The 12,055-nt window shown below is 38.7% G+C and overlaps 1 protein-coding gene across 5 annotated transcripts in view; it reads left to right on the top strand.

The window, feature by feature from the left end:
* The window catches only part of DNAH7 (dynein axonemal heavy chain 7), a 277,543-nt gene that overhangs the window by 163,864 nt on the left and 101,624 nt on the right, over positions 1-12,055 (top strand). For all 5 annotated transcript variants that reach the window (XM_045480573.1, XM_045480572.1, XM_045480576.1 and 2 more), the window contains 2 exons: positions 2,536-2,721; positions 7,334-7,497. In XM_045480573.1, the coding sequence (XP_045336529.1) occupies positions 2,536-2,721; positions 7,334-7,497 (350 nt within the window). The remainder of the gene's footprint in view (positions 1-2,535; positions 2,722-7,333; positions 7,498-12,055) is intronic.

Here is a 12,055-nt window from a genome sequence, read left to right as displayed (position 1 = left end):
ATTTGCCTGTGGTCAACCCAGCTTCCAGGCATTAAGGCTAAAATCTGAACGAAGACAGTCTGACTCTAATAGCTCTGGTCTTTACCACAGTAGCAGACTGTTTCTTCCTATACGATATAACCACAAATTCCATATTTGTACAAATATATGACATTGTGCTAATCTTTAGAAATATTACTTATTAGAGGGCATGATTTCCAAGTGGTCAGATTTAGTTTAAATAATAAAATACGTGGGTATATAGTTTACTATAAACATTGTCAATTCTGCTATATGTTTGAAACTTTTATCTTTCATGATAAAATGTTAGAAATCATGGTCATGTAAAATGAACATACGCTTATATGTGGACCAAAAATCTGCTTTTGGAGGAAAAATTTTAGTTAAAATATTTTCACTTAGTAATTTCTGATGGTAACTTTATTGTAATCTGAGACATGATTCAGTTGATTATAAACATTATTGGAAAAAGAATGAAGAAGGAAACTAGGAAGACAGAAGATATTAAAAGAAGAAAAATTAAAAGAGAAAGGATTTAAATTTAGGAAGTACCAAAATTTTTACCAATTACATACCATTTGCTTTTTTAAACTTATCTTTAGATAAACTAATTTAGTAGTTTATATCTTTTGGTCTAAAAGCATTTATTTAATATCAATATTTTTTTAGCTTTTTTTTTTTTTTTTACATTTATTCATTTTCGAGAGACAGAGAGACAGAGCACAAGCAGGGGAGGGGCAGAGAGAGAGGGAGACCCAGAACTCAAGCAGGCTCCAGGCTCCGAGCTGTCAGCACAGAGCCAGATGCGGGGCTCGAGCCCACAAACCGCAAGATCATGACCTGAGCCAAAGTCGGATACCCAACTGACTGAGCCACCCAGGTGCCCCTTTAATATCAATATTAATAGCATTAGGAGGGATGTCTGGGTGGCTCAGTGTCCCACTTCAGCTCAGGTCATGATCTCATGGTTCAAGAGTTCGAACCCCACATCAGACTCACTGATGTCAGCACAGAGCCCACTTCAGATCCACTGTCCCCCTCTCTCTCTGTCCCTTCCCCCTCCCTCCCCCTCTCTCTATCTCTCTGTCAAAAATAAATAAACATTTAAAACAAAAATTTTTAATGCATTAGGAAAAAGTATAAGCGAAATTCTTACTCCACAATAATCTACAAGCCTCTGCTTTTATCAGCTGTTTACTACTTCTCTTCATGTAATTCATTTTATTTTGAACCTTAAGCTAACTTTTACTTAGTTTTGTTTTTATCCAAGAATAATGATGCTAAGTCATTTAAAATTAAACTAAAATAATTTAGGCATTCTACTGGAATATTGCCATTGCATGGGTTGAAATGGCTTTTCTCCAAGTTTTCCACCGTCATAATTATCCTTTTTCTTTTTTTAATCACATTGCTCAATTACATATAATCACATTTGGTTGACAGTCTTCTGCACAAAGTAGGCTCTCAGCTATTGATTGATGTCCTAATTGAAGGTTAATTGCAAGTGTGTGACAAGGTTGACACAATTTAACAACTTGAAAATTATGCTTCACAAGTAAGCATAAATTATTACTACTTTTAAACATTTAACCTTTAAAATCAAGATTAAGTTGGTGTGCCTGAGTGGTGCAGTTGGTTGAACATTGAACTCTCCATCTCAGCTCAGGTCATGATTTCACGGATTGTGAGTTTGAGCCCTGCTTAGGGTTCTGCAGTGATGGAGCAGAGCCTGCTCAGGATTCTGTCTCTCCTTTTCTCTGCCCCTCCCCCACTTGTGCAGGCACGTGCGTGCTCACTCTCAAAATGAATAAACTTAAAAAAATTAAACAAAATTATCATTAAGTCAGCCATAAGTTAGATGAGGAGAAGATTTTGATGGGATGTTTGAAACAAAATACATTTAGAGTATTTACAATTGAGGAAGAACATACTCGCGAGAAAGTTCTTTATTACTTAACTAAATTGCAGTATCTCCTGCTGTAGATCATTTCCTTAAATAGAGCTATTCTTGGGGTACGTGGGTGGCTCAGTAGGTTAAGCGTCCGACTTCGGCTCAGGTCATGATCTCATGGTCTGTGAGTTTGAGATCTGCATGAGGCTCTGTGCTGACCGCTCAGAGCCTGGAGCCTGCTTCAGAATCTATGTCTCCCTCTCTCTCTCTCTCTCTCTGCCCTCCCCCGCTCACGCTCTGTCTCTCTCTCAAAAAATGAATAAACATTTTAAAAATGAGAAAATAGAGATATTCTTGCACTACATGATGAATATCCATTATGAATTTCATAAACTGTATTCACTGTATTATACATGCTTATTGTACATTATTATGAAAATTCTAAAACATGTCATGGAGTTTTCAGTCTTGATGTAGCTGGAAAGTGACATAGCTCACATTTTTTTAAAGAGTTAAAAAAATTCCAGATGAAAGTTCGTAATTAAAAAAATAATTTCTCTCCGAGGGCAAAATCTTGCAGAATTTTTAATTTATTCTACTTGTGGATGTTGAGAAAAGCTGACTTTTTTTTTTTTTCTTTTAAGGTTGACTTGTGCAGCAAAAAGCTAGACCGAGCCGAGCAGTTGATTGGAGGCCTTGGGGGTGAGAAAACACGATGGAGCCTTACAGCTCTGGAGCTGGGCCAGTTGTACATCAACCTGACAGGTGATATCCTCATTTCCTCAGGAGTCGTCGCTTACCTTGGCGCCTTTACATCTAACTATCGACAGGTAAAGAATACTAGTTGATTTCTAAGGTCTCTTCCTGACCCTCCCATTATAGCCAGCACTAATCTCATCTTAGAGGATTTTGTTTGCTTGCTTTTTGTTTTTTTGGTAAGTATGGGGAGTGAAGTGTTTCCAAGTGATTTGTAGTTGTGTATCTTTAGTTATTCTATAAATTGGCTTGATAGCCAGAAGATGCTATATCAAATATTCTTCTGAAATCAAATTGTTTTAGAAACAAAAAGATTGACTCCAAAAGGTAACATGAAATGGTAGACCCTGATGATAAAATTTTAGTTCCTAAACAACTATAAAGATACCAGGATTTTTTACGTCTTTGTGTGTGTGTGTGTGTGTGTGTGTGTGTGTGTGTGTGTGTTTAATCAACTTCTCCCTATGAGTTTCAGTAATGGATCATTTCAAAAATCACTTCAGAGACTGAAAGTTTAGGGGAGGAAAAGGCAAGCTGGCTTAGAACCAAATAGATTCTTTCCTTGGAAAACAAATACCAAGGGACGCCTGAGTGGCTCTGTCAGTTAAGCGTCTTTAAGCATCTGACTGTTGACTTGTGTTGAGGTCATGATCTTACGGGTTCGTGAGATCAAGCCCCACTTTGGGCTCTGTGCTGACAGTGTGGAGCCTGCTTGGGATTCTCTCTCTCTCCTCTCTGTCTGCTCCTCCCCTGCTTACGCACACGTATATGCTCTGTCTCAAAGTATATAAACATTAAAAAGAAAGAAAGAAAGAAAGAAAGAAAGAAAGAAAGAAAGAAAGAAAGAAAGAAAGAAGGAAAGAAGGAAAGAAAGAAGGCAAATACTGTGTTTTCTGCTTCAAATTTCCACCGCTTTGATGGATTCTGCCTCCTCTCTTCCCCCTTCTCTATAGCAACCTAGACTTTAACTTTTTTTAATGAGTCGCTGGTGTCTCAGTTCCTTCCTATGAATTCATTCTGTCCTGCTCTGATCCTCTCGTGGGTCAGGGCAGCTGGCAGATCACACCCCATCGGAAGTTTCCCATTCAGTAGTAAGCAGAAGGTGATTGTGGCAACTTGTTGTCTGCCCAGATGCCCTCCTGGCTTCCTGAGCTTCCGTGTCCAACAACCAGCGCCTGTGGCTCTTTTTTGGCAAACTTCCCTTGGGTTCTTAGAGTTCACTTTGCCCAGGGCGTGGAGAGCCAGAATTGCTGAGATTTATTTCCCTCGAGGGCAGGCCTGGATGAAAGACTGACAGGAGTGGGAGCATGAGAGTCTGTGTCCCTTCCTGCTGGTTGGAACGACTCTAAGTAGTAACTCACACTCCCTGTGGGACCAGCTGAAGCCACCTGCAGCACAGTGCTGGCTGATCCCTCACCTTCTACTAGCTGTTCCCCAGTCCTTTTTACCACTTCCCCTCACATCCTTTCCTTAATAAATCACTTCACATAAATCTTCATTTCAGAGTTTGCTTCTGGGAAACCCAGCTGAGACAAAAAAGCCTTCACAACAATTTTGGTTCTTTTCTTGCCTCAAAACCTCTGGATACCAAGAGCCCTCCATAAATAGCTGGATCCCCTCCCTCCAAGCTTCATCTGAGTGGTTGTTAATTATTCATCAACCCCTTTGTAAAATTTCTGGTTCTCTCTATAAATAAAACATAGACAACTCCAATTCTTCTAGGATAATGGGGCCCGCAGTACTTCAGCTGCTGTGCCCATGCCAATCTGTAAAACAGAATCCTGTCGTGCTATAAGCCCTAGAGTTGAATTAATTCGAACTTTTTCACTTTTCCGGCCAACGGTTAAAGTCAAAACCGTTGTGGTGGTGGTGGTGGCTGTTTTCTCCAAGATGACACTCCTAATGGCCACTTTTTAAATTTCTACCATCTAGTGTACCACCGGAGTATTAGGCAAGGCTCTTGGCTTCTATGTAGAGATGCTTGTTCAGAGCACCTCGTGTTCATTTCAGCTCTTCTTTGCCGCTATACCCCTTTAGATATGTAACTGGGCCACTTCAATTTCTAACCCAGAATTATGGTAACGTACCATACCTGTCAACGATGAACAGTAACTATTGCTTTCGCTACTGCTTTCCCATATCACTGACTAGTCTGCCAAGACCAGCATCAAGCTATATTTGATGAAGCCTTCAGATCTTCCCCCAAAGTCTACAGGCCACCCCACAGCCTGACAACAAAGAGATCAAGATAGGCCAGTAGGAACCGTGTATAAGAAGGCCAAATTCAAACCGGAAATGCTTGATACCCCTCCTCCCTACACAGCCACACCACTCGTTCCTGGTAACAATAGCCAACCCAAACAGAAAGCCAGATGATAGTGTTTAAGTGCTCCTAAGAGGTGACAGTTTTGCCCCCCATTGTTTGCCCTGCAGTGTCACACCTACAAATATGTGGCATTACGTGGCAAAGGGACTTTGTTATTAAGGTTGCTAATCAGCTGAACTTAAAATAGGAAGATCGTCTTTGGACTCGATTATAGGATAGTATCCTTTTAAAGCAAAGTAAGGAAGCGCCCAAAGAATGATAGGGATGTGTTAAAGGAACATAAAATGTAGTTTAACGTTACTTCCACTGGCCACATCAGCAATAAATACTGAGAGTAACATAACTCATTGAATAAAAGATGTGGGCAAAATGAGTGAAGAGGTTCAAAAGGTACAGACTGATAATTAGAAAATAAATAAGTCCTGGGATTTAATGTACAGCATGGTGACTACAGTTAATAATGATGTATTATATATTTGAAAGTTGCTGCAAGAGTAGATCTTCAAAGTTCTCATCCCAAGAAAAACATTTTTGTAACTATGGTGATGGATGTTGACAACTTACTGTGATGAGTTCACAATATATACAAAGAGTGAATCGTCTTGTACACTTGAAACTAATATCATGTTATAGGTCAGTAGAAAAGAGACCAAGATAATAGAAAAAGGTCAATCTATACTGACATAAATTAATAAATTTAAAAGAATGAGTGCCTGACAAAACCTAGATATTTTCAGCTGTGAGTATCTCCCCATGAAATGTTATTAATTACAAAGGGAAAGGGGAAAAAAGCAATGCAGAGGCTGTAATCCAATATTAGACAAGTACTGCCTTAACTCAGTTTTGATTCATAATAAAAACTCTGAATTCCTTTTTGTGGGTAGTTTGCTCAGCCCTCACCGCAACCATTTCCTGTATCGGGCTCTAATACTGCGGCTTATAATAGGCACCCAGCTTCCAGCAGACCTCAGATACGTAACACCTGAAGATCCTTCATCACTGTACCTGAGGAATTACTCAAACTATCCAATCCCTAGGAAGCCCAGGCAATACAGCTAACCCTATCACATACTGCTTGCATATATAACTGCCTCCTACAGTTTCACCTTGCTGTTACCCTGTATCTGGGGGCAACTTCTGGTGTGGGAGCTTTCTCCCATTTGGCAGTGTAAGTAACAAAGAGTTCTGCCTTTCATCTATCTGAGTGTCTTGTGTCCCACCACCCAAAGAAGATTAAGTTATACCTAAGATCATACAATTATGAGGCAGAAGCCTGGCAGGCAACACCTTAATCAAGTGATAAAAATCACTATCATCAATAAATGAACAGTCTGAAATCTTGTACCACTGATTGAGTGCAATGAGAAGAATACGACTACATTTTCTATGACATTGTTGCCAAAGATGTGTAACCTGAATTGAATCATGAGAGAATATCACAGAGACCCAACTTTGGGGCATTCTACAAACTAACTGATTGATCAAGGTGATAAAAGTCATCAACTCCCCCTAACCTGTCATGACCTTTCATGTGCAAACCTAAAGGAATGTTGGTGGAGCCTGCTCAGCAGGAGGCCAAGGGAGATGGGGTGCCCACCATGCCCCCTCTACCAGCATCCCTCCACACACAGCATCTCATCCGCCTGTGGGCTCGTACCAACACCTCGTGTGTCTGTGCCTCTTCCCCACGTCTCTTCCTAACCTATATTTTTCCTCTGGTCATGCCTTGCACTGTTTCTGAACTCTTACATGTAACCTCAGATTGGACCTTGACTTCTAACTTTCTGAGTGTGAACCCAGACTTAAAGTACCCTTTTGGTTCCTGAGTAGCCTAGCAAACTATGCCCTAGGTGGGATATCCCAGACTCCGATGTGTATCCTGGTACATATTGTTGGTGCGTGATAGTCCTGCCATGGTCCCTTTCCCCAGGCATGTGAGAGCCAGAAAAAAAGGTTTTCATTTTTTAGTCCCCTACCAGTTCAAATTAGATTTATGCCATAATACTAAGGCTTGCTGATTAAGAAAATATATAGAAAGATGATGGTCTCCAACTACTTTGTCAAGTGAAGCTTTAGAATAACAATTGGCAATTGTTTTTTTCGGATACAGCATTCTGACGTCAACTTCACTGTTAAGTGATCTACCTAAAATTAACATTGGATATAGTTAATTTTCATTTGAATGTATAGTGGACCTTCTAAATAATAATTTTATTTGAAAAATCTGATAAATTATTTTTGAGGTGCAGTTGCAACAATGGTTTGTTGACTCAGGGAATAAAACATAATCAAGGCGTTGACAAAGTATTCATTTGGTAACCTCCAGCCTCATTTTTGTATCTCTTGTGTATGTCTTAAAGAACCAAACGAAGGAGTGGACAAATTTGTGCAAAAACAATGATATTCCCTGCTCTGATGATTATTCTCTTATGGGTACCCTGGGAGAAGCAGTGACAATTCGAGCCTGGAATATTGCTGGGTTACCTTCTGACTCATTTTCCATTGATAACGGGATCATCATAATGTAAGGAAAATATTTTTCTCACAAATGATCTTTATTAATCAGTAGATTTATTTATCTGTGCATCTTTTAAACAATTATAGCTAGTAAACTTTTATCGTATTGGAAAAAATGTACTTAAATTATTAATTAGCTAAATTAAATATGAATAATCACTTCCTTCTAGTAATATTAGAATGATGGCATATTGGAGGCTATAGTAAACAATCAAAAACCCTAATGACTTTTGCTTAATTTTTAATCAATTTTTAGCAAATAGAGCAAAGCTCTACCATGAAAGTGAAGTCCAAACTGTTGATTCCTGTAAAATTACAGGGTTTTGTTTTTGCAGGTTAATGAAAGGTACAATGGTGGGTTGGTGGTGGTGATGGACTCAAGTGTACCAAATTCTTAGTCCCTCCTGGGTGTGGGACCAGCTTAACTGATATGGATACATTTCTGAGTCCTGGGCTGACCAGGACTTTTAAGATAGTGGCCATTGTTCCTGGAATCTCCCAGTTAGTAGATAAATCCCATGGACATTGGGCTGGAAGAACACTGCAGGCTCACCCATCTTCACCTTTCCTTCAAGTCTTATCTCCCCAAAACCAAAAATTTCAGCCTGACCCAGTGTAAGGACAATTATGATTCATGTTACCTCCTAGTTCACATTACCATGCACCTTCTATCACTGGGCCAGTCTTCTTGGAGGTTTTGGCATATTAAGAATAGCACAGGTGAATAGCATATTAAGAATAGCATCAGGAGAAATGTTCGGTTCTGTGTTACAAGACTTTTGATCGGTTGTTAGTTTACCACTGAAAAAGTAAGTGATGTAATAGTACTTAATTTAAAGTAAAAATGGCAGAGGCATGTGAATTTTTTAAAATTCCCTTCAAATAACCGCTACGTATGAAGATGAGTTATTCTTAAATTTTTTGGGTTTAGTATTTATTTAATTATTCCACAATTTAAAACTCTGGTGAATACATTTCTTTACTGCTCGACAAATGATCCTGACATATATATGGACTTATTTAGCATTTATTCACCGAATTGTTCTACCGGAATTTGAGGTATGTGCAATTTGAATATAAAGTAAAAATTGATAAGACCACTTAGGGAAGTTATACTCAAGACAAGCTAATCCTTACAATTGGGCCCTGAATTAATTTCAAAGCTTTCTGGTCATTAAGGCAAAAAAGAAAAGTGTGTCATATAGCTCTCATTTTTTAACTAGGTAAATTGTACTTAGACAAACTTTTTCAGGAACTAAACTTAAATGTAATTATTTTGTTGATTTGGAGAAAAGACTACAAGGCTTTTCTTCGGGGAACTAAAATTAAGTACTGGGTGCTCTGCTCTGATAATCTAAATTAATCCCGAAGAGAAATTATAGGATCTAGATAAATGATAAATATGTACATTACTTTGCCACTGAAACAGACTTTTTTCAGTGCCTTTTTTACAAGTACAGGATAACAACTAATTTTTTTTTAATTCCTTAACCAGGTAGGTGGCATGTAGAGTGTTTGCACTGATGTTTAATGTGAGAATACAATTAGGCATTGACCTATATGGGAGATTTCTGAAAGTTTAGAAGTCTACTTTTACTTTGTCCAGCTGGACCAATTAACATCAGCCTTAAGAATAGTCACATTTTTGCTGTCTTTGCTACTGTTGTTGCTATTTTTTTCCCCTCCCAGAAAAAATACTTTGCTTTTTCCCAGCATTTGTGAATATAATTGGTCATGTCCCTCATAATGGTAGTTAGGTCTTTATTGTTTCGATTTGCAATTTATATACCTTTGTTCCACCTCGCAGGATATCTATAACCATTATATTCATTGGAGGCTAAATTGCTTCTTATTTTATAGCAAATAAATGTACTCTTTCTTTTGGGTCCAGTCATATTTCAATAATAATAGAACTATTGGTGATTATTTTTCAAGATAACAAACTCACATTTCAGGAGAGAAAGAGGTAAAACATGATGTTAATGAGCCAGAACCCCTACATCTTTGCTATTTGTTTATAGAAATGTTGAAATATTAGCAAAAAGTTATGGTAGCAACTTTACTAAGACAGAAATGTTAACCTTTTTATCCTTGGCTTATTTTGTCAATGTATTTTGGTGATCTCCTACTGAGAGGTTTCAGTAAATAGGTTTAAGGTGATCATTTTGAAGTGTCAGATAAGTATCTTATTTACTTGCCTACTGTGTTCTTCTCTTCCCCAGAGATACTTGCTTGGTAATGATAATACCTACTACTGAGCACTTACTAAAGACCTAATCCTGGGCTAAGTGCTTTTCACATGCTATCTCAACTGACTGCAGAGTTGATGATTTAGGGAAAGGGGAAGAATCTATAAGATTTAGATAAATTGGATTATAATTAACTTTTGCAGCTACTGACACTTGAAGGTCCTTGGCTAATCAGAATTTCAAGGGCTAGTGATAACATTAAATGTGATTGTGTTGTATCTGAACATTTCACAGGGAAATAGTATTAACATTGTTTAACAACTTGGTAAATAAATCAGACCTATATCTAATATACCTCTGCTTTTTTTTTTTTTTTAATTTTTTTTTTCAACGTTTATTTATTTTTGGGACAGAGAAAGACAGAGCATGAACGGGGGAGGGGCAGAGAGAGGGAGACACAGAATCGGAAACAGGCTCCAGGCTCTGAGCCATCAGCCCAGAGCCTGACGCGGGGCTCGAACCCACGGACCGCGAGATCGTGACCTGGCTGAAGTCGGACGCTTAACCGACTGAGCCACCCAGTTGCCCCTATACCTCTGCTTTTTAAAAAATGTCTTAGTTTTCATTTCTGTAAGAGTCAGATAAATTCGGCTTATTTCAGTAGCAGTAATAACAGAGAGGAGCACCCACCTTTCATTGTCTGCTTTTATCAATTTTTATGTATGGACATGTGTAAAGAGGAAAATAATAAAACTCTTTGAGATGCATCACCATTACATATTTAAATTTTATGTCCTTCCCTGCACAATAGTGAACATGTATTATCACTGTATGCATTTTTGGGGGCACCTGGATGGCTCAGTTGGTTAAGCGTCCAACCGTTGATTTCATCTCAGGTTGTGATCTCACGGTCTGTGACATCAGGCTCTGCACTGACAGCATCAAGCCTTCTTGGGATTCTCTTTCTTCCACCCTCTCTCTCTCTCAGAATAAATTAAAAAATCAACGTTTAAAAAGTGTATTTTTCAAAAACCCCGAAGAGCACCGAATTAGAATCCTCTCTAGACCATCACAAAAGAACAAACAGTATTAAAACCTGGAATGCTGAGTCTATAAAAATTCAGTTTTCATTTGGGAGCCACTGGTTTTAAAGCATTTCTGGATTCAAGAATGTCTGGTGGAAGAAGTAAGAAGATTGTGTAGAGAAAAATGTCTTATCAAAAAATAATGCAAAATAATAGTGGAGAGGAAGTAAACAGGAAATGTGGTGCTTGTTCATTTCAAGTTCAGGATTTATATTCCTCCAAAGACTGAAGCTGTTTAAACCAATGTGTGTTGCATATAGCTCTCCAAAATAATTGCTGTTAAAACCAGGACATTCTTTTCTACCTACTCTGAAGAATGTCTCCTTTGAAATTTTATTCATTTAATACGTTACTCTGTAGAAGTCCTAATCTTTAAAAGCAAAATTTGCTTTAGGGGCACCTGGGTGGCTCAGCTGGTTAAGTGCTCGACTTCAGCTCGGGTCATGATCTCTCAGTCACCAGTTTGAGCCCTGCATTGGGCTCTGTGCTGACAGCTCAGAGCCTGGAGCCTGCTTCTGATTGTATGTCTCCCTCTCTCTCTCTGCCCCTCTCCTGTTTGGGCATGCGTGCGTGCTCTCTCTCTCTCTCTCTCAAAAAATAAATAAAAACATTGAAAAAATTTTTAAAGCAAAATCTGCTTTAAAAATTAAAAAAAAAAAAACAAAAATCAAAAACTGAAGTTACAACATTGTCCTGCTTTTCGATCAAAAACATGTCATATTGGGATGCTGGGTGGCCTAACTGGTTGAGTGTCTGACTCTCAATTCCAGCTCAGGTCATGATCTCATGGTTCATGAGTTCAAGTTCCACATTGGGCTCTGCATGGACACCATGGAGCCTGCTTAGGATCCTCTCTCTGCTTCTCCCCACTCTCTCTCTCTCTCTCTCTCTCTCTCACAAAATGTAGAAAAACACAAAAATAAATAAATAAAAACTGTTTTAAAATGTCATATTGAGGGGCGCCTGGGTGGTGCAGTCGGTTAGGCGTCCGACTTCAGCCAGGCCACGATCTCGCGGTCCGTGAGTTCGAGCCCTGCGTCAGGCTCTGGGCTGATGGCTCAGAGCCTGGAGCCTGTTTCCGATTCTGTGTCTCCCTCTCTCTCTGCCCCTCCCCCGTTCATGCTCTGTCTCTCTCTGTCCCAAATATAAATAAACGTTGAAAAAAAAAAAAAAAACTTAAAAAAAATGTCATATTGAGGGTATTATTTGGAGAAAATAAGTTTGATATAATTGTTAACTAGGTGTGGAACAGCATACCATTACCCTTTTTCCATTGAATTGCTTTTACATT

Source organism: Leopardus geoffroyi, chromosome C1, assembly GCF_018350155.1.
Source record: "Leopardus geoffroyi isolate Oge1 chromosome C1, O.geoffroyi_Oge1_pat1.0, whole genome shotgun sequence".
Classification (NCBI taxonomy): Eukaryota; Metazoa; Chordata; class Mammalia; order Carnivora; family Felidae; genus Leopardus; species Leopardus geoffroyi.
Note: the sequence above shows the minus strand (reverse complement) of the source record. Positions and strands in the feature narration are given on the sequence as shown.